This window comes from Thalassophryne amazonica, chromosome 19 (assembly GCF_902500255.1).
Source record: "Thalassophryne amazonica chromosome 19, fThaAma1.1, whole genome shotgun sequence".
NCBI lineage: Eukaryota > Metazoa > Chordata > Actinopteri > Batrachoidiformes > Batrachoididae > Thalassophryne > Thalassophryne amazonica.
This window is the reverse complement of record NC_047121.1, coordinates 38,171,198-38,194,911: the sequence shown is the minus strand read 5'-3', so window position 1 is coordinate 38,194,911 and position 23,714 is coordinate 38,171,198. Positions and strand designations below refer to the sequence as shown.

Genomic DNA, 23,714 nt, shown 5'->3' with positions numbered 1-23,714 from the left:
AACAAGGTACCAGTAGATTCTCACAAATCCAGCAAGCATTCATGATATGCACACTCTTAAGGCTATGAAATTGGGATATTAGTAAAAAAAAAAGTAGAAAAGGGGGTGTTCACAATAATAGCAGCATCTGCTGTTGACGCTACAAACTCAAACTATTATGTTCAAACTGCTTTTTTAGCTATCCTGTGAATCACTAAACTAGTATTTTTTTTTTTTCAGTTTTTCATGATTTCTTCACATCTGCAAGGCATTAATTTTGTTGGTTTGGAACCAAGATTTTGCTCGTTTACTAGTGTGCTTGAGGTCATTGTCTTGTTGAAACACCCATTTCAAGGGCATGTCCTCTTCAGCATAAGGCAACATGACCTTCAAGTATTTTGACATATCCAAACTGATCCATGATACCTGGTATGCGATATATAGGCCCAACACCATAGTAGGAGAAACATGCCCATATCATGATGCTTGCACCACCATGCTTCACTGTCTTCACTGTGAACTGTGGCTTGAATTCAGAGTTTGGGGGTCGTCTCACAAACTGTCTGCTGCCCTTGGACCCAAAAAGAACAATTTTACTCTCATCAGTCCACAAAATATTCCTCCATTTCTCTTTAGGCCAGTTGATGTGTTCTTTGGCAAATTGTAACCTCTTCTGCACATGTCTTTTATTTAACAGAGGGACTTTGCGGGGGATTCTTGCAAATAAATTAGCTTCACACAGGCGTCTTCTAACTGTCACAGCACTTACATTTAACTCCAGACTGTCTTTGATCATCCTGGAGCTGTTCAATGGGTGAGCCTTTGTCATTCTGGTTATTCTTCTATCCATTTTGATGGTTGTTTTCTGTTTTCTTCCACGCGTCTCTAGTTTTTTTTTTTTTTTGTCCATTTTAAAGCATTGGAGATCATTGTAGATGAACGGCCTATAATGTTTTGCACCTGCGTATAAGTTTTCCCCTCTCTAATCAACTTTTTAATCAAACTACGCTGTTCTTCTGAGCAATGTCTTGAACGTCCCATTTTCCTCAGGCTTTCAAAGAGAAAAGCATGTTCAACAGGTGCTGGCTTCATCCTTACATAGGGGACACCTGATTCACACCTGTTTGTTCCACAAAACTGACAAACTCACTGACTGAATGCCACACTACTATTATTGTGAACACCCCCTTTTCCACTTTTTTTTTTTTACTAATAGCCCAATTTCATAGCCTTAAGAGTGTGCATATCTGTTGTTGGATTTGTGAGAATCTACTGGTACCTTGTTTCCCATGTAAGAAATAAGAAATATACTCAAAGCCTGGATTAATCTTTTTAGTCACATAGCACTACTATTATTCTGCACACTACTGTATCTAGCTATTAATTAATTAGTATTTCAGCCAGCGCAGATATCACTGTTGAATATTTGGCCACGAGTGTGTGAAAAGGCAGCGTGAGTCTTCCGTATTTGCTGACATGCCACACATGGCTCTCACTGTGAGCGGGAAAGCGGCTGAGAATGTGACGGATGTGTTGCACCCATCGGTGTGTTTCAGAGCAGCTGAAGCGTGTGGAGGATGGCATGGACCAGATCAACCAGGACATGAGACAAGCTGAGAAAAACTTGACTGACCTCTCCAAGTGCTGTGGCCTGTGTGTGTGCCCCTGTGACAGGTACATTGTTAACTTGGCCACGTTGAAGGCTCAAAGTCACACTTGTGATTTTAAGGTGCATCTGTCCTGTTTATTTACGGTTAGGAAATCATACATGACCGCATTATTCTCAACTGTTCTGCGCTGTTAATGTCGTGATTATTCATAGAACTGATATGGGGTAGGTTTAAATATGAATTTAAAAATTTCACCATGTTATTGCTGTAAAACTGCATCCGAAGCTTTCAGTGGCCTTTCTATTGGTAGCAAAATTGGCAATCCAGTTGCCATAGAACACTTCACAAAGCTCCCATGGCATAGATTTTTGTTCCCCCGGGAGTAATTCTGTGGCTGCTTTCCACTGAAGGATGACACACATTATGAGTGGGATGGGGAGGGCCATTTGGATTCTCATTCCTATAAAAGAAGAAACCAGTGAAGTGCACAGAGAGACATGCCTCTGAAGGGTAGTAACTTGTGTGGCGCTGAAGGGTCAACCATTGCGCTGTCCCACTCAGGTGACAAACCTGAGGCGGGCCATGCAGTTGGGCACCTGGAACATTCTTTATCTCCGCCTGGATGACCATCTTCCCACTACTGATGAGGGAGCTCAGAAAGCTCTGCACTGAGTTTATTACGAGGTTCAAACTTGGGCTGAGACAACAGACACGACACCCAAGAATGATCTAACTGCAGTGCTTCAGGTGGTGACTGACGACTGTCTCAGAAAACTTGGATCATGGGCGATTTCCTGACTTTTTTTTTGCGTCGGTGGGGGGAGGGATATATGGTATATGTGAAACTTTATTCTAAATAACTATAAAACCAGTCAACCTGCATCACACTGACTTCACTTGGATTGGCAGTTGTCATGCTGCATAGCTCAGCATTTGCATAAAATAGACTTCTCGTCTGTTTTGTCCCCGCCTAACTGGTGGCAAAGCAACCACTTCTCGCTGTAAAATGCCCACTCCGATTGAGAATTATTGGTAGCTTGTCACTTTGCCTCTGTCTCTTGTGGCTGCTGTGACCAAGGGGTGATAGGGGTCCCAGCAGTGCTTGACAGTATTGTAAACAGTGCCATTGGTCTACCTGTTGTTGGACAAACTGTGATTACAATTTTTTCCAACAGTCAAAGGGTTTTTTTCTGCATTGTTTGTTCAGTAAAATAAGTTCATTTTGTCAAAAAATGATGCCAATACTGAAGTGTTAGTGAGGGGCTCATATTGGCTGATATTTTCCACCAACCAACATATTAGCCGAGCTCTAATTTCAGTACAAACCATTAACATGTCAGATAACTGGAACTGTATGTGTCTACATGGATCTGGTAACCATGGTGCAAATGGCTGTGGTCATTATGTCACCCCTGGAGGGGGAGTGAAGTATTGTTTTTAGTGTGTATGTATTTGTATTTGGTAATACATGTAGTGGAGTGCAATTAGCCAAGCAAAACCACAGATATTACTGGAACAGTAGCTAAATCTGAAAATTTACCCAAAAAAAAAATAATAATTAAAAATGGGTTTTTATTTTCTAAAATAAAAAAAAAATAAAATAAATTACCTATATTTTTTGAGTGATAACAGTGGATGGATCCGCATATGTATAGAATTTTGAGGATGTTTGCACAGGTATGTTTTATGAACATGTAGTTAGTATAATTGTGCAGTTGTAATCAGTCATTAGTGTATTCATGAACCAATACTTATGATAGGGTAGATAACATTTGAATATATTTGTGCCAAAATGACCAGTGTTGACCAGAGTAATTGTATAAGAAAATTTGAACAATGAATAAGAAAATTTTCACAGAATATCTCATAACCCACCAGTTGCATGAATGGGGTGAAGTCTATCTCTGATCGCCTTGTTGACTTTGCAGATCATCAGGGATTATAAGTTGCTGTGATTTGTGATCTACATTGAAACTAATGTCCTTTTCGTCACCTCTCTGATCACGGTCTCATTTTCACATTCTGTGTGAGTTCACTTATTCTGCACTCTTTTCTAATTTCTACACACTGAGAGAACATATCCATCTTTTGAGTGACATACACAGGTTGTAGGGCATCTACTTGTGGAAACATTTGTGTGGTCAGCAGTATTGTGCGTGTCTGCACAGAGATTTATGAATGAGAACCATCCACACTTGTAGCTATATATCTCTAGGCTAAACCGTAAGTATGCACCTGATTACGTTTGTGCATGCATGCAGTTTTAGTCATTACTCTACAGTTTTGTTTTTATGAGGCTCAAGTTGTCCAAGTGACCTCAGACAAGGACAGAAAGTCTCTATCAGGTCTCTCTGAGTACCACCGGAAGGACTTGGTGTCAAACAAATGATTACTTTCCTGACAAAAATCTTGACGCGTCTGCTTGATTCACCATGAACGCATCATAAACTGTATTCACGCTAACTGAGTGACTGTGGGGAAAATGAAAACCCAGAAATCGGACTAGATGTGCATTTTTGTCAGAAGCTTGCTCATTCATTTTGTAACCGTGCCCTTAACATTTATGGATGAATAAGTAACAATAATTCTTCCGACTTATGCAGTGCGTACCTGTGTGCTTATCTGCTATTAAACATGAAATAACCTCTGTCCAAAATGCTTTCACGTTGGAGAAGAGGATTATTTGATGATTACCAAAAGATAAGGTAGGGTTTGTTATTGGTTTTCCTTCACTATAACTAATAAATACCTGTAATGCATCAAAGCAAAGCTGTCATTTTTATGGCATGTGTTTTCTGTACTTTTTTGTAGTTCCTTGTGGTTATTGTGATGATGATGATGGCATGCCACGTAAGTGCCTCAAGCGTTCCTTTTTTCTGGCTTCTTCCTCATCCAGGGTGTCGTCCATAGAGAACGACTCGCGGTACAAACGTACCTGGGGCACTGGAGGAACTGAAGAAGTCGACAAGGATGGCAAAGTTGTCTCAAGGCAGCCCTCTGCCATTCGCAACGGTCAGCCTGGTCAAGTGAATGCCCCGCCGCCCACGGGCCCCTACATCAAAAGGTGCCATGTCACAATATTTTCATTTAATTTTCTGAATTCTTCTAACTGTAATCACATTTGTAACTCTGATAGCAATAACGTGTTATCTTTGTTGCACGTGACTAACCACACGTCTGTGCCCCAGGATCACAAATGATGCACGTGAGGATGAGATGGAGGAGAATCTGGAGGCGGTCGGCGGCATTATTGGTAACCTGAGAAATATGGCTCTGGACATGGGCAGCGAGATAGACAAGCACAACCAACACATTGACCGCATCAATGAAAAGGTACGAGTCTGATACATAACTTCAACCAGCAATAGGACTTGAAGTTTTCTTTTAACTAACCCATAATTTTTTGTTGTATCTGTGTTGCTGCCATTTTTGTTTCAGGCGGAATTAAACAGATCTCGTATTGAAGAAGCCAACCAAAGAGCCAACAAACTCATCCAGTAGATGAGGAAAGCCTGCGTCTTCCAGTTCTATCCATCAGCCTGAACCTCTGTCTCCACACATAACGTGCACTCACCGATAAAACGGTGTGCAGTAAGATGTAAGAATAATACCCTTTATAATGTTTTGGTTCCTGCTGTAACCCAGTTTGGGTTTATTGCTCACTTTAAGAAGCAGTGTGAACATCAGAATCTTAGCAAAGAAAAGTGACTCTGACTGTCCACCGCTGTTGTTTGATACCAAATATCCACCGGCCTGTTGTCTTAACTCAACGTTCATAAGTGAGCGAGTCGCCTGTTTTCGCCTTCTGTTTTACATCAACGTCTGTAAACTTGTTTTTGGGTTTGGAATGTATGAGGTCACCAACCTACAATAAATAACTGTTAGAAAGATGATGCCATTTAGACATGACGTCCTGTTGGGTTGTTTTCGGCTGCCTGTAATTATGTCACAAAGCATCTTATTATTGGCTCCATGTGTAATTTTGTTGTATCGACTATTATGAGATGTTCTTATTTAATTTTTCTTTGTTATCCATAAATGACATGACAATTAAGCTGAATTTAAAAAGTAAAACAAAAAAGCTATTTTCCCTGTGTTCATGATGCTGTTCCAACTGTACAAGTGACTTTAAAATACAAAATGCTTTGCTTTGCAGTGGCACATATGTTAGCACCTACTGATGAGTTATGCTAACTTAAAAATGTCTTCAGAATACAAAGCTGAGACTTGTTTGAATAATTGTAGGAAAACGATGCAAAGTAACATCGATTAAGAACCATAAGGTGGATTGTGCATCATTTGTGTGTCCTGTTCTTCTGGTTGACTTAAAAATATAAAACATGACACTGGTGACATTGACTAAATAACAGCAGATGATTGCGTGATTACTTTTGTATTTTCCATCAGTGAATCAACTGCTGTGCTTTAAATTTAGTGTTTTATGTGGACGGCACTGTTTGCGTAACTACCCAAGCATACTGTATCTGTATGTGCTAACGTGTTTCTTCTTTGCCACATGGTAAATAAAGATTTGTAGCGCCCAACAATATTTATATTCTACGCAGCTGTCTTATACAACTGCAGTAATTTATAGAAAATCATTGCTCAGGTTTGTTCCGTCCTGATGCACACGGCTGTTCGTTGTTAAGCTCGGACTGCGCTGCTGTCATTTCTCACATTGATTTGCAGATGTTAAAAGTGCTACAGTGTCACTGACCTGAATTTTTAACATCATCCAGATCTCATTCTGCACAAAACACGGCGGATAATAATGGGGGGGGCAGTGGGAAATGTGCAGGAAACACCGCCACAGACGGTTCACGGTTGTGTTGTAACAGCCGTTGTATCACAAACTGTTCTTGCTACTTTTCTCTGCGTACTCAGCTTTTGCTGCACAGCTGCAGAAAAATGATGGTATCTGATGATGGAGCACATCGTTTTTGTCGATGCCGTTAGACGAGCTGAGAAATCATTGCTGGAGGCCAGATGCTGCAAAACACGTGTAAATGATTGCTGTTTACGCTGTAAACATAGAGAGAAAATAAGTCCTGGTGGCCCCGTTAGGCTGCACTGTGCTCAACTAGCTGCTGGTTATATACATTTTGAAAAAGTACCTCGTCTGTCTCTGTTGGCTTTCAGGCAAAGTAATCATCTGTGTGCATGACCGCAAGCATGCACTTACTGAGTGTGTGAAGATTGAAACAAACTTATTCAGGGCTTTGTGAGCAATCATCGTCCGCCTCTTTACCAGTAGATCTAATTAGCCTCGGGTGGCCTCTGTCTTCAGTGTTTATTCATTATTTCGCCAACAGCCACTGGAATGTAAATACGAGTTCAGACTATTTTCAGTGTTCACATGCAGCTCGATTTATCTGGCATTAACTGTTCAACACATGTTTCATTCTTGCATCTGTTTTAAATTGTTTGTATTCAATAAAGCTGTTCTGAAATTAAAGTGGCAGTTGTTTCAATGGGGAGGGGGGTAAAAGGAATTATGTACACGTGAACTTTAGATAGTTGGATCCTCAAAAGTGCTGAGGCAGTGTGCACTTCAGTTAAATACAAGTCTACACAGTACAGTCCCTGTATCCAAGCTAAGGGACTTTTATTGTAGTTTTACTGTTGAAAGTCAGAGTGCTGTGCTAAATTTTCCGGCACCCTAGAATTTTAGTGTTTAAAAAAAAAAAAAAAAATGTGGCTGAGATATTTCTCAGTAGCTGGTCATGTTTGTTGATAACAGTCATCTTAAATCTAGTGTGATTTTATTATAAGCAAGCCTACTCAGAGTGTGTACCTCTGCCAACACTACACAGATAACTTGGTATCCATTAGAAATAAACATTGGAAGGATTTTGCAGGGAAAAAAAAAAATTGTTGAGACTTTGTGAAAGCATGACTTACGAGCCACAGAAGAAACCATTAACTTTTTATTCCTCCACCACTTTAACCTTGTGGGTATTTTTTGTTCATTTATTCTTTAATTTATCAGGAGATGAAGCAGACACCAGCACTCTACATATGCCAGATTTTTTTTTTTCCCTCTCTGAAATCTGCATTATACAACCCCTGGCAAAAATTATGGAATCACCGACCTCGGAGGATGTTCATTCAGTTGTTTAATTTTGTAGAAAAAAAGCAGATCACAGACATGACACAAAACTAAAGTCATTTCAAATGGCAACTTTCTGGCTTTAAGAAACATTAAGAAATCAGGAAAAAAAATTGTGGCAGTCAGTAACTGTTACTTTTTCAGACCAAGCAGAGGGGAAAAAAATATGGAATCACTCAATTCTGAGGAAAAAATTATGGAATCATGAAAAACAAAAGAACGCTCCAACACATCACTAGAATTTTGTTGCACCACCTCTGGCTTTTATAACAGCTTGCAGTCTCTGAGGCATGGACTTTAATGAGTGACAAACAGTACTCTTCATCAGTCTGGCTGACATGCAGCCCCATATCATCAATGACTGTGGAAATTTACATGTTCTCTTCAGGCAGTCATCTTTATAAATCTCATTGGAACGGCAGCAAACAAAAGTTCCAGCATCATCACCTTGCCCAATGCAGATTTGAGATTCATCACTGAATATGACTTTCATCCAGTCATCCACAGTCCACGATTGCTTTTCCTTAGCCCATTGTAACCTTGTTTTTTTCTGTTTAGGTGTTAATGATGGCTTTCGTTTAGCTATTCTGTATGTAAATCCCATTTCGTTTAGGCGGTTTCTTACAGTTCGGTCACACACGTTGACTCCAGTTTCCTCCCATTCGTTTCTCATTTGTTTTGTTGTGCATTTTCGATTTTTGAGACATATTGCTTTAAGTTTTCTGTCTTGACGCTTTGATGTCTTCCTTGGTCTACCAGTATGTTTGCCTTTAACAACCTTCCCATGTTGTTTGTATTTGGTCCTGAGTTTAGACACAGCTGACTGTGAACAACCAACATCTTTTGCAACATTGTGTGATGATTTACCCTCTTTTAAGAGTTTGATAATCCTCTCCTTTGTTTCAATTGACATCTCTCGTGTTGGAGCCATGATTCATGTCAGTCCACTTGGTGCAACAGCTCTCCAAGGTGTGATCACTCCTTTTTAGATGCAGACTAATGAGCAGATCTGATTTGATGCAGGTGTTAGTTTTGGGGATGAAAATTTACAGGGTGATTCCATAATTTATTCCTCAGAATTGATTCCATATTTTTTTCCCTCTGCTTGGTCTAAAAACGTAACAGTTACTGACTGCCACAATTTTTTTTCTTGATTTCTTCTAGTGTTAAAGTCAGAAAGTTGCCATTTGAAATGACTTTAGTTTTGTGTCATGTCTGTGATCTGCTTTTTTTCTACAAAGTTAAACAACTGAATGAACATCCTCCGAGGCCGGTGATTCCATAATTATTGCCAGGGGTTGAAATTTATGAAACTGTTAACGTGCTAAAGAAAGCGAGAGGGGGGAAAAAAAATCCCAGATCCGTCTCGTTATTTAATAAATGACAAATTATTGGGTTCTTCCTTGGCCCATACCCCACATTACGTTTCTGGAAAGTCAGCTTATTTTTTTATAATCCTGCTAAAACACAGACTTGCAGTACTGAAAACATTACCTGTTAGAGGAGGCGGCAACTCAAATAAATGACATATAGGTTATAGCTGCTTACATGTTACTGGTTTTAAATATAACTTCCAGGCTCATTGACCTTCTCTAAAATGTTTGTGCAGCATGTTTTCCTTCTTTAAATCTGTAAAGAATATCACTTAGTTTCAGCTTCAGGTTGTACAGTATGGGTAGAAGATGAGTGCGACTGATGCTGTTGTGGGATTTGAAAAAGTGGTCAAGATTCACCAAACCCGTATTCAACTCCAGTCATCGAGGGCCGGTGTCCTGCAACTTTCAGATGTGTCCCTGATCCAACACACCTGAATCAAATGGCTGAATTACCTCCTCAGTATGTAGTCAAGTTCTCCAGAGTTGTTGTAGCACCCACAAACTGAACAATTAATGCTGCTCATGTTCGGACACTTCTAGCGTACTGTGTTCCCACTTAGATAATCATCAGACGCAGTGGCAAACCGGAAGTTGCTTGACAAAATGGAGTTGCCCACCCTGACTTCCTGAATAAGGTGAATAGGGAACTGAAGTCTCGTTTGAACCCTGCGTGATATGGCAGGATTTGACCACTTATGGGGACAGCCGGTACCGTTGTGCAATATATACACAGCATAACATCACACGGACAAATAGTGTACTGTTTTGTTTTTGGCTGTAATCACCGAAGCAGTTGCTAAAGTGCAGTTTTTCGGTTGTCAGTGGAGAAGGGAAGATGACGCAAGTGGGAGATGTGTCGTTAAGTGTTAGCCTACACAGCTAACCAGAGTAGCTCCGTTCTCTTGCCTGCAAAACCGCTTCGATATGTTTGAGCTCCGGGTCATAAACAAACCGCAACATATGTCCACTTTCCACCGCATCGTCACTTTTACTTTATATTTTCACTTTGCGTGTAATTTGCCCAAAAACTCAGAGAAAATGCCGTTTTCTTTACCCGGAAGTGGAGAAATAACATCATATGCGTCATATTTTACCCCTTTAGCGTCCGCCCCTAAACGAGACTGTGGTGCCCAATTGTTAAATTCAGTTTAAAGCCAATATGGTTTAAAGATGTAACATGTTAGACAAAGAGAAAGTGATTCAAGTTACAGAATTTCAAATGTCAAGGTGATTTAGTGTTACTGTATGGTTATACGGTAACACTAAATCACAGAATTAATTTGCATGACTCTGTGTCAGACATGTATGCTGCAGGTATTGGGCTCTTTATGAAGCCTACACTTTCCACCAGACATAACTACAAACCAAAGTACACTAACGAGGCAGCTCAAGTTGGTCTCGAGTGACTGTTCAAACATCGACAATCTCAACATCAGACCGGCTGCACAGACTTCAGCACACTATGAATATGAAACTGATCGTTAGTGCATCAATGCAGTTTGTAAATCAAGTTTTAATGAACTATATCGAAAAACTGGTTGTGTGACATGGGTGCAAATAAATAATCTGTCCCAGCACCTCAACACCTTCAGTGCATAAAGCATTTAATTTGCATAACCGCAGTCACACGTGGTGGTGTGTGTTCACACTGTGACTCACTTTGACAACCTGGGAAAAGTTAAGCTGCTCCCTTGTTTGCACTCGGGGTCACCACAGCAAATCCAAGGTGGCTCTGCATGTTGAATTGGCACAAGTTTTACGCCGGATGCCCTTCCTAACGCAACTCCACATTACATGGAGAAATGTGACAGGGGTGGGACTTGAACCGGGAACCTTCCACACTGAAACCAAGTGCATTAACCACTTGGCCACCAACCAAAAAAAAAACAAAAAACCCAGGACTGTATGTGGAACACGATTACAAATGGATATTAGTGATTGTAATTTACTTTCACTTCTATGTAATGAAAATTAGGCAATATGTTTGACGTTTTATCAATGTCATTGATTTTGTTAAAATCATTCTGAAATCGATGTATGAAACATGTTCCAATAAATTTGCTGAATCTTTACCAAAATGTCTTACAGAGTGATGTCAGGATTTTTTTGAACTGAGGAATTTACTTGTCCTGCATTGACTTGGGTTGACTATTTCTCTAGAAAATACATTGTATAAAAAGACTTTCCTGGATGAGCAACTGTAAAATTGCTCCTTTCTGGGCTTACTGCAGAAAAATCATGATGTTTGGCAGAGTTGGCAACGCCACAACTCCACTGTCCACAACCAAAGTCGGTCATCAGCAATGTCCAGAAATGCTGCCTGGTTCTTTAGACTCATCTGAAATGGACTGAAACACGTTGGAGACAGATGTCGCAGTTTGACAGTCTCAGCCTTTATACAGTAGTGTTCAGAATAATAGTAGTGCTATGTGACTAAAAAGATTAATCCAGGTTTTGAGTATATTTCTTATTGTTACATGGGAAACAAGGTACCAGTAGATTCAGTAGATCCTCACAAATCCAACAAGACCAAGCATTCATGATATGCACACTCTTAAGGCTATGAAATTGGGTTATTAGTAGAAAAAAGTAGAAAAGGGGGTGTTGACAATAATAGTAGCATCTGCTGTTGACGCTACAAACTCAAAACTATTATGTTGAAACTGCTTTTTTAGCAATCCTGTGAATCACTAAACTAGTATTTAGTTGTATAACCACAGATTTTCATGATTTCTTCACATCTGCGAGGCATTAATTTTGTTGGTTTGGAACCAAGATTTTGCTCGATTACTAGTGTGCTTGGGGTCATTGTCTTGTTGAAACACCCATTTCAAGGGCATGTCCTCTTCAGCATAAGGCAACATGACCTCTTCAAGTATTTTGACATATCCAAACTGATCCATGATACCTGGTATGCGATATATAGACCCAACACCATAGTAGGAGAAACATGCCCATATCATGATGCTTGCACCACGAAGCTTCACTGTCTTCACTGTGAACTGTGGCTTGAATTCAGAGTTTGGGGGTCATCTCACAAACTGTCTGCGGCCCTTGGATCCAAAAAGAACAATTTTACTCTCATCAGTCCACAAAATATTCCTCCATTTCTCTTTAGGCCAGTTGATGTGTTCTTTGGCAAATTGTAACCTCTTCTGCACGTCTTTTATTTAACAGAGGGACTTTGTGGGGGATTCTTGCAAATAAATTAGCTTCAAACAGGTGTCTTCTAACTGTCACAGCACTTACAGGTAACTCCAGACTGTCTTTCATCATCCTGGAGCTGATCAGTGGGTGAGCCTTTTCCATTCTGGTTATTCTTCTATCCATTTTGATGGTTGTTTTCCATTTTCTTCCACGCGTCTCTGTTTTTTTTGTCCATATATATATATATATATATATATATATGTGTGTGTGTGTGTGTGTGTATGTATATGTGACTGAAATCTTATAAGTCCACTATTCAACAAGCATATTCATATTGTTTCAGCTTTTATTTATTTACTTATTTTCAAATAGAGGCTTTTAAACCTGTGAGTAGAATTAAAGGTTCTGAATTCAAACAGCACAGTATTACAGTCCCAACCATTTATAATTAATAAAAGTGTCACCTTGTCATAAATACCTTTATCAAAGCATGCAATAGTAAGAAAACAAAGGGGGTGGGGGGGTGAAGGTTGTACAAACATTCTTTGGTTGAGTGTGAAAAGAGCTTTCCTGTGCTTTGATTTACTGCTTTTTTTTCCCTCTTTTTTGTAGTTTGGCATTTTGTTAAAAAGAAGACAAAAAGATATATAGGCTTAAATACAGGCATCAGTGATGGATCTAATCTAAATTACAATAGTTATCCCAAAATAATATAAATAAATCTCGTTGGGGGCCAGATACTACTTTCTCTTTGCAGGTTGCCTAGGCAACGCGCCTTGATGGCCTCCCCATCTCCTTTTACTTTTTCTTGGCAAAGCGGCTGAATTTCTTCTCCTTGTCTTTTTTGGAGGAGCTGGGCTCGGGGAGGCCAGCTGAGGAGATGGGAGGGGGCAGGCTCTGCGTTTTGGCCCCTGAGGACCCCGACGCCTCCTCTGCTACCAGAGGCTGAACAGCCTCCTCCATGGCCTGGCTCCAACGCTGCAGCTCTTCCTGCAATTACACACACACACACACACACACACCAAAAAAAAAAAAATAGAACATTCACCTCCAGTACGCACGTTAATCTTTTGTTCATTTCATTTATTTGATTTATTTGCAGTGACGCTGTCGTGCACTTAACACTGAACTTATAAAATCAAATGATTGTAAGGTTAAAATAATTTACCAGGGTGTTACAGATAAATGCAGCTTCGCTGTCACTTTTTACATTTTAACGATCCCCGCAGGGTAAATCATCTGGCTCTCAGAAATGCTGGAGCTGACTGTGAATCAGGGCCAGAAGGAAAAAATGAACCAACACCATCCATCTCAATTAGTTACATAAATAACCTCACTAAAATACTTAACGGCAGGGCCAATGACGTCCCTCTGAGACGACTAATAATATCCGATCTATGTATGCATGATGTGCGCGTACTGAGCGCTGCTTTACAGAGGTCAAAGGTTATGCTTTCATATATTTTGGAGCAGAGCAAACATTCAGAATGTGTGATTCACACAGTGTGAGCGTTTAAAGCTGTTATGGTATTGATCGATCTTCTCACCTCGTCTTTACACTGGAACAAATATTCACTGCCATCTCCAAGGCTGCAAGAGAGTAAATAAATATTAGTGACATAATGTTTGCCTGTAGTGGAACAGCGCCTCCGTCCACGCCGTTCCCTTTCTGTTGTGGACTACATAAACCCGCTGAGACATTTAGTGTCTGAGGACACAGCTAACCTAGAAGTTAGCTTTGATAACCGCAGGTCCGCTAACTGAACAGCCAGCTACGATAACGCAAAGCTACTGAAACGTAGCTGAAGTTACCACTAACCGCTAATGTGGCAAATGAAAGATTATCTGTGATAATGATAAACCCCTAAAACATTTAATACAGTAAACTGGTCATTTTTATTACTGTATATGAATTTAGCTTTGGCTTTTTTATTGTTTGTTTATTTTTGGCTGTAAAACCTTGATGCAAGAAGTCGCTATTAGCTCAGTGACATGACGCTAACAATCAATAGATAATGTGAGGATGTAATGACTTCCAAATTTGCATCTGGCAGGAAACTGAATGGCAGCGGGTTTGTTGAGGGTTGGATTTATTTATTTATTTATTTTTTTTTTTTTTGGGGGGGGGGCTCGCTTTTTTTATTGTTGTTTTTTCCCAGCAAAAAAGGGGGGGCAAAGCTAAATTCATATCGGGCCGCACGGTGGCTTCGTGGTTAGCACTATTGACTGACAACAAGAAGGTTGTGAGATATCCTAATTGGAGTAAGTAGGTACAGAAAATTAATTAATTCATATTAAAAAATAACTGGTTGAAGATGCGATGAGGTGAGATGAGATAATAAAAGTATGCAGTTCTTACCAGTAGTTTCAGCTAAATGTTTTAAGGGTTTTATTGCCCCAAGTGGAGGAGTTTAAGTATCTCAGAGTCTTGTTCAGGAATGGGGGTAATTTGGAGTGTGAGCTCGATAGACAGATTGGGGCAGCTTCAATTTACCAGTCGATTTACACTCCTATCCTCAAATATGGTCATGAACTTTGGGTAATGGCTAAAAGACCAAGGTTGCAGAAGCAAGTGATGAAAATTAAATTCCTTTGTTGGGTATTTGGGCTTACGCTCCTGGACACAGTGAGAAGCTCGACTATTTGGGAGGGACTCTGAGTAGAGCCGCTGCTTCTTCACATCAAAAGGAGCAAATTGAGGTGGTTTGGGCATCTGGTGTGGATGCCCCCGGCCGTCCTCCTCCTGGGGAGGTCTTCCAGGCATGTCCAACTGGGAGGATGCCCTGGGGAAGGCCCAGGACACACTGGAAGGATAATATGTCCCAGCTGGCATGGGCACGCCTCTGAATCCCCTGGGAAGAGTTACAGGACTTGGCCAAGGATAGGGAAGTGTGGGACGTGGAGGAGCAACGGCTCGACTCTGAGCTCCTCCCGAGTGACCGAGCTCCTCACCCTATCTCTAAGGGAGCGCCCAGCCACCCTGCGGAGGAAACTCATCTCGGCCGCTTGTACTCGCGATCTTGTTCTTTCGGCCATGAGCCAAATCTCATGACCATAGATGAGGGTCGGAACATAGATCGATTCGTAAATAGAAATACACATAGAAAATACTTTTAATAATCGAATTAATAAATTTGCTCTGACTTGACCTCCGGGTCCTCCGGCTACTCGAGGTGATGCTTGTTGTCTTTGCACAATGTGTCGATTTTGTTTTGTGGATTAATTTATACAAGCGAAGCTCGCTCATGGTACAGGGAGTCCCAAACAGGAAGGGCCAAATTTTGAGTCCACAGTGAAACAGGAAATGTCAAATGTTGAACACTTCCTGGATCCCACAAGAAGAGATCTCATGGGATCTCGCGGGAATTCGGTGGTAAGTTGAGACTGAAACAGGAAGTGCCAAATTTTGAATCCACAGTGAAACAGGAAATGTCAAATGTTGAACACTTCCTGACATGGGTAGAGCAAGAGCGGAGGCCAGGGTTGCGCTGGACTCCCCTGAAATCTGATTGGCCACAGATGAAGACATGTCATGACATGTCACAGCACCGCACGGCCGGTTGAAAGAGCTGCATTTTGAAATTGGTGACCCATATTGACTGCTAGGTCCCTCCTGTACAGTCGTTGGTGATGTGTACCACAAGAAGTTCTAATCAACCTTAGTAGAAGAAGAAAAATCTTTGAGATTTGAACCTGAAGATATCGCCTGAACCATGGAATCCAAAGTTATATCGGTGAGTAAACAGTTGTATTTTATGCTAGAAATGAGGTCCAGGTTGTTAAAGCGTCATTTCTCCTTTAATTCAGGTTGTCTTATATAGCTGTATTTCTCCTGTGACTTTAATGAATGAAAGGAGCAGACAGCAGCTGATACATACTCTGCTGACTTATATGAGATATATCGTGAAGACGCTCAGGCTGAAAGAAATACAGCTGTTTTGTTTAAGAATGTTTAATGGTTTAATTTTCACTGTTGCTGCATAGTGTGAAATCATAGTCATATCGTATATCATACTGATATGACAACATTGAGATACGATAATTTGGCCATATTGTGCAGCAGCCCTACTATTAACTAGCTGAAAACCTTGAATATTATTTTACATCTACATTTTAAAAAAATGCTTAAAGCAGCAGGGTGTTAGGAGGACTGTAATTGGTGGGGGGGGAAGAGGTTTATAGTCATGCTAATGCTCCTCAGAAACATTTACTGAAAATAAAGTGTGAAGGACCTAAATCAGATAGATGGTGAGGGCTTTCCAGGCATGTGAGACACAAATAAAGAAAAATGCTTAAAATGGGGGGGGGGTTAGAGGGCCATAGTTGGGGAATCGGGGGGTGAAACCCCCCAGAAGCTAAAGGTATTTACCCATGATACTGCTCCCCCAAAGCATTTACTGAAAATAAAGTCTGAAGGACCTAAATGAGATGATGAGAACTTTCCAGGCATGTGAGATGCAAATAAAAAAAATGGTTAAAGTGTCAGGGGGTTAAGAAGGCTGTAATTGGCGTGGGGGAGTCATGCTAATGCTCCCCAGAAGCCTTAACTAAAAAAAAAACAAATCTGAAGGACATAAATGACATACATGGTGAGATGTTGAAAAGCTTTGCTCGTTCATGTCCACAACATATACAGACGGTTGCCCAGTTCCGGATCACCTTTTTTAAAGTCCCACTATACGGAGCCATAATGCAACTGAATGTCCTTTATTGCGTATTGTTGTTTTGGGTATTTGGATGTTATTTAGCTGAAAAAGTCTGGGTGGTGTAGCGCTTCTACTTAAAGTGTGAAGCCACATTATGTGTGGCACAAACATTTGCCAGAAACGGATCACTTTTGCCAGTTCCGGATCACGGCACTCTGTGTCACTTTGGGTTCATTTCTGGCATCTGGCTGGAGCCCTTCTAATGCAGAATGATACACACTGTGTCTGAGAATGTGTTTGAACACAAAATGATAGAAATTATACTTATTAAATGAGAATTTACTTCGTTTCGAAAAGCGCCATTATACACTGAGAGACAGCAGGTGCATTTTGTGGCAGCGGCATCTTGTCTCAGTGTATATGTTTTTACAAGCAATTTCTCCCAAATTAAAAAGTAAAAGCCCCCACATTCATGCCCATTCGTGATTTTGAGATGAGCCCCAAAGTCCACATGACTCACAACTACAGACACGATGCTGCTTCAGTGATCCGGAACTGGAAAATTTTCGCGTCGGGGATAAATGCGCGCAGCAATTAAACAGCAAGACATAACACACTGACATTTTCTACCCAAGTAAGTAAGTATTTTCCCACTCTAGAACCAAAAACACCGAACGGCTAACTCACCTTTGCTACGTTTTAGAGATCGTTACTTTAAAACTTGCAGGAATGAGTGAGTCAGAAAAAGCGAGCACACCACAGACACCGGGATGTTTTGATTCCTCTGCTGATCACAAGGACGGCTGGATCCGGTCAGGCTTGTGGTCGTTTGTAGACAAAACATCAATCTTTCCATTGGTACCAAGTAATAGCTTATTCGTGCTGATTATGAGAAATGGCGGCACAAAAACTACAGCAGTGATCCAGAACTGGCAATGATCCGGAAGTGGGCAAGTGACTGTACATATTAAGTTCCAACACGAACAAAGGTGTGGTTTTAGGGTTTACGAAATTTTTGAATGTTAAACTACAATCAATCTTTTTTTTTTTTTTTTAGCTAACTTAAAGTTAGCTGAATAAAACTGAGTGGAAGCTAATTGGTCCGCTAATGGTAATCTGAAAAGCTAATCCGCTAACAAATAAGATATCTTTGCTAGTTAGCTGTTAGTTGAATACAAGTGTGCCCCATTATAGACTGCATACACTCTAAAAACTGTTACTGTTTTCTCCTCAGGTTTTTTTTTGGGGGGGGGGTGACAGTTACTTCTGACATCATGGAAAGGACCAGCAGTACCCAACGCTAAAATGGAAAAAATAAGGTATCTGTTGAAGGACAATCTGTCATCGTTTCAGAATATTTGGCAACTGTTTATAGATTTCTTACAATCGGTGTCTGCATTGATATGAATACCTAATTTATTTGTGGACTATGTATATATATATATACATACACACACACACACCTCCACATAATTTATATCCTTGCAGTTTGTTCATTTTTTGTTTTTCTGTTCTTTTTTTTACTTTTTTAAAATTATTGTTATTATGTTTATACAAAAAAATTATTGAGCTACACTCTGTGATTTAAAAATTCTATAATGTAACGTGCTCAATAAAAATGTGACTAAAATATTGAGTCAATTAAGCTATGAAATCATATAAATATACTTGATGAGCTTGGTAAATCTAAGTAAAAATATTAAGTATATTAGTCCTTTCCAAATATTCTGAATGAAGTTTGATAAATAAATTAAGTATAGTTCAAAAATATAATTTGTTAAGCAAATGCTAATATATTTCAGTGAAATAAACTCAAATAATAAATGTAAAGTTAAGATAAAATTAACTTAATTTTTTTAGGCATTTAATTTGGTATATCCAACACAAATGATTCAGAGAGTTTCAGAGATTTTATTAAGTCAGTATAGCTGTTTCTTTATATATATATATATATATATATATATATATACAAAGTCACTGAATTACTTTTTAGAGTGTATAGTGCCCAAAACTGGTATACATCAAAATGCATTGTGTTTCTTTTCTCACACCAGTTTGTCCTCCCTCACCACATCCATAAAACTCCTTAGACCTTCCTATTCTCATTCTGCATGGCGGCTCCATCGCCATCATTCCTTTCCTGATATTTCCCCCGCGTCCCTCCTCTGCTCACGCACGAACCATCTCTATCTCGCCTCTCTGACTTTGTCTTCAAACTGTCCTAACTGTGCGAAACTGATCTTTCTGAAGAATTCGCCATGAGAGTCTAAATTTCCCATGTTGTGTGATCAGATCAATACATTTTTGGTACTGAGGATGGATTCTCACCATAGTTTGGCGATGTGCTTCTTTTTCTTGTAGTTGGGGAGGATCTCCCAGCTGGCGTTGCTCAGGGACAGAGCATCCTCTCCGTGGTATGTCACACCGTGGCCAAAGCTCTTGGCGTCCTTATAGGCTGAGAGCTGACCCGGCTTCAGTACACAGTACAGACTGTTCCATGACCTGAGACACAAGATCGGGACATTTATATTGATCCGTTCAGGTAGCTAATTTCTGCTAATGATGGAAAATAAACTTAATTTAAGTCCAATTAAGTGAGTCACAACAACAACCCTCAATAAGGACTTAATTAAATTCATAAGAAATAAAGGGAGAAGCTCAAGCAAAGCACAAAGAAAAACTCTTCTAAAGAAAGACTAAAGGAAGAAAAAACAAATAATACTGAATTAATTTGCACAAGAGTCAATATAAAATGGGATTTCCATGTTGAAATACAAGATCTTATTTATCTTACAAAATAAAGAATAACCAGTGTCAAAAATGCACAAACTTTGTTTGTTGTTCTTTGTGCTGTCCAACTGTGCTGATGTCACTGTCATTGTCAGATTCCTTTCATGAATTGTGCGTGTGTAAATTATTAGTAATCATGACATTAATATGCATTTTCAGATTCTTGTCACTAAACTACAAGCCACTGTTATACTTTAAAGCTACAGTGTGTAGGATTTAGTGTTACCTAGTGGTGAGGTTGCAGATTGCTTGATGCTGTTAACCATCATCTTTTAGGTGTTTTAGTGACAGAGATTCGAGCTTGCATCTTGTCCTGTGATAAGCAATAAGTCTAGCAGGCTCACTGCAAATTGTGAAAAGCAGAATAAGTATGTCCCTTTTGGGCTACTCTATCCACGTGTTGGTGCACTATGGTAGCCTCCAGGGGGGCCCAATACCATGAAGACATGAAGGGCTCATTCTAAGCTTATGAAAACGCCATTGCAGGTAATTTTTATGTTGCAGCCTTATTCCAAAATGGATGAAATTCATTTCTTTCCCTAAAAATTCTACACACAATACCCCATAATGACAATGACAATTTTTTTTTAGATTTTTGCAAATTACTAAAAAATAAAAAGCATGGGTAGCGCCGCCCCCCACCCCCCTTCCTAATTACAACCTTCTTAACCCCCTGCCACTTTAACCATTTTTTTTATTTGCATCTCACATGCCTGGAAAGTTTTCACCATCTCATTTAGGTCCTTCAGACTATTTTCAGTAAATGCTTTGGGGGAGCATTATCATGGCTAAATACCTTTACCTTCTGGGGGGCTTTGCCACCCCGACCCCCCAACTATGGCTGTCTTAACCTCCCCCCCAATTTTAAAATAAAAAAACAAACTAAGAAATCACATGTACGTAAGTATTCACAGCCTGTAAGGCTGTAACATGACAAAATGTGTAAAAAGTGAAGCGCTGTGAATACTTTCAGGATGCACAGTATACACTAATGAAGATATGGTTATGAACACTGCATTCCTCTTCAGTTAATAAACACCCCTCAGTTTTACACACTTTAGCTTTACATTTTGCATAATACTGTATTTTTGATAATGGCTGTGAGATTTTCTTCAGTTTAAAACTCTATAAAGGGTTCAGTATTTCTGCAGATGTGATAACACTGGTGGTTATCACATCTGTTCTTTATTTTGTACCTATTTGAGGCTTTCTTTCCTGAGCCCTCCAAATCATGTTTGCGGCCCAGCACGCCCTCCTGCAGCACGGCGTGTGCCCTCTGTGGCCCCGCAGGCATGGTGGAGGCCCTCTGGGGTTCCTCAGAGGTCACCACAGAGACCACAGAGGGCTCCAGCTCCAGAGAAGCGCTCTCTCTCATCTCTGACAGTATGGGCACTGTGGAGTCACCTGCTGTTCCCTCTGGCAGAACTGAACTGGGTTCGACTGCTGTAGAACCCGACTAAAGACACAAAGATAAAAAACAAACAAAATGAGAATAAGCAGGAATCATAATTTAATAATGCAAACATGTTATTTATGCAAACTACACTCAACAAAAATATAAACGCAACACTTTTGGTTTTGCTCCCATTTTGTATGAGATGAACTCAAAGATCTAAAACTTTTTCCACATACACAATATCACCATTTCCCTCAAATATTGTTCGCAAACCAGTCTAAATCTGTAATGGTGAGCACTTCTCCTTTGCTGAGATAATCCATCCCACCTCACAGGTGTGCCATATCAAGATGCTGATTAGACACCATGATTAGTGCACAGGTGTGCCTTAGACTGCCCACAATAAAAGGCCACTCTGAAAGGTGCAGTTTTATCACACAGCACAATGCCACAGATGTCGCAAGATTTGAGGGAGCGTGCAGTTGGCATGCTGACAGCAGGAATGTCAACCAGAGCTGTTGCTCGTGTATTGAATGTTCATTTCTCTACCATAAGCCGTCTCCAAAGGCGTTTCAGAGAATTTGGCAGTACATCCAACCAGCCTCACAACCGCAGACCACGTGTAACCACACCAGCCCAGGACCTCCACATCCAGCATGTTCACCTCCAAGATCGTCTGAGACCAGCCACTCGGACAGCTGCTGAAACAATTGGTTTGCATAACCAAAGAATTACTGCACAAACTGTCAGAAACCATCTCAGGGAAGCTCATCTGCATGCTCGTCATCCTCATCGGGGTCTCGACCCGACTCCAGTTCGTCGTAACTGACTTGAGTGGGCAAATGCTCACATTCGCTGGCGTTTCCAGCAACTTCCCACAGCCATTGAAGAGGAGTGGACCAACATTCCACAGGCCACAATTGACAACCTGATCAACTCTATGCGAAGGAGATGTGTTGCACTGCATGAGGCAAATGGTGGTCAACCCAGATACTGGTATCCCCCCTCCAATAAAACAAAACTGCACCTTTCAGAGTGGCCTTTTATTGTGGACAGTCTAAGGCACACCTGTGCACTAATCATGGTGTCTAATCAGCATCTTGATATGGCACACCTGTGAGGTGGGATGGATTATCTCAGCAAAGGTGAAGTGCTCACTATCACAGATTTAGACTGGTTTGTGAACAATATTTGAGGGAAATGGTGATATTGTGTATGTGAAAAAAGTGTTAGAACTTTGAGTTCATCTCATACAAAATGGGAGCAAAACCAAAAGTGTTGCGTTTATATTTTTGTTGAGTGTAGCACATTAATCAGTGTATTTCTGTTTGTCATCCCATTAATGTGACAATAATATAGACACAAAGTGTGAAGAAAAACTGTCAAAAAGGAGTCTGGAGTAATGGCTTTTAATACACACATCAAACAAGCTTAAACTCTAAATCAGACCATATATAGACCGCGTGCACTGTTATTAGGCAAGTAAGTGTTCTGACCTTATCATTGCTATAAATATTTTCCAAGTACAACCTATAAAAACCTCAGCCAAAATGAGTAAAAAAAAGAGATTTAACAGACACTGAAAAATCAAAAATTGTAAAATGCCTTTCAAAGGGAAGAAACACTCTTGAAATAGCAAAGCTATTGAGGGGCGATCACCGAACAATCAAACGTTTTGTTGCAAATAGTCAACAGGGTTGCCAGAAACGTGTGGAGAAGAAAAGGTGCAAATTAACTGCAAAAGACTTGAGAAAAATTAAATGTGACGCTACAAAGAACCCATCATTCTCCAGTGTCACCATGTTCCAGAGCTGAAACCTACCTGGAGTGTCCAGAAGTACAAAGTATTCAGTGCTGAGAGGCTTTGCCAGTGTAAGGAAGACTGAAACACAACCACCACTGAACTAGACAAGTTGAAACATCAAGATTTGGCCAAGAAATACCTGAAGACAGATTTTTTTTTCTCAAAGGTTTTATGGGCAGATGAGATGAAAGTGACTCTTGATGGACCAGATGAATGGGCCTGTGGCTGGATCACCAATGGACACATAGCACCACTTCATGTCAGATGCCAGTACGGTGGAGGAGGGGTATTGCTATAGGCTTTTTATTATTGAGGATAAGCAACTTGGACCTTTTCATGTTGAAGATGGACTTAAAATTAAAATACTTTTAGAAGATACTTTCTTCAAGCAGTGGTACAGGAGGAAGTTTACATCAGTCAAAAGGCCATAATTTTCATGTAGGAAAATGCTCCATCACATGCACCCAGGTATTCCACTGCTTGGCAATCACACTAAAAAAGAGCTGCTGTCTCAAGGAGAAAAATTGATGTAACAATTTACATAGGTTTTTTTTTAAGTTATTTCAACTCAACTACAGAAGTGGCATTAACTCAGTCATGGCTAAGTTCAAATATTTAAAAAGTCTTTTTAGAGTGCAGCAAAGGCCTCAATGACAGAATAATGACAATTTCCTGACTTAAACCCTAAGGAGAACATTTTTGTTGAGGGATTATATATCTTTTTGTACTGGACGTGAAGCAGAAAGTTTGACCACATTACACCCATTTTGGCATCTCTTCACTGGCTTCCTGTCCCTGTGAGATCAGATTTTAAGGTTTTGCTACTAGTCTATAAAATTGTTCATCGACTGACACCT

General features: G+C 40.1%; 2 protein-coding genes across 5 annotated transcripts in view; one reads left to right on the top strand and one right to left on the bottom strand.

The window, feature by feature from the left end:
- The window catches only part of LOC117532089 (synaptosomal-associated protein 23-like), a 35,546-nt gene extending 28,502 nt beyond the window's left edge, over positions 1-7,044 (top strand). For both annotated transcript variants that reach the window (XM_034195331.1, XM_034195332.1), the window contains exons 5-8: positions 1,536-1,653; positions 4,486-4,653; positions 4,778-4,922; positions 5,028-7,044. In XM_034195331.1, the coding sequence (XP_034051222.1) occupies positions 1,536-1,653; positions 4,486-4,653; positions 4,778-4,922; positions 5,028-5,090 (494 nt within the window). In that variant the 3' untranslated portion in view covers positions 5,091-7,044. The remainder of the gene's footprint in view (positions 1-1,535; positions 1,654-4,485; positions 4,654-4,777; positions 4,923-5,027) is intronic.
- Positions 7,045-12,558: 5,514 nt separating this feature from the next.
- The window catches only part of sptb (spectrin, beta, erythrocytic), a 118,692-nt gene continuing 107,536 nt past the window's right edge, over positions 12,559-23,714 (bottom strand). For all 3 annotated transcript variants that reach the window (XM_034194863.1, XM_034194864.1, XM_034194865.1), the window contains 4 exons: positions 20,854-21,113; positions 19,196-19,369; positions 13,769-13,811; positions 12,559-13,211 (listed from right to left, as the gene is read on the bottom strand). In XM_034194863.1, coding sequence (XP_034050754.1) covers positions 13,020-13,211; positions 13,769-13,811; positions 19,196-19,369; positions 20,854-21,113 — 669 coding nt within the window. In that variant the 3' untranslated portion in view covers positions 12,559-13,019. The remainder of the gene's footprint in view (positions 13,212-13,768; positions 13,812-19,195; positions 19,370-20,853; positions 21,114-23,714) is intronic.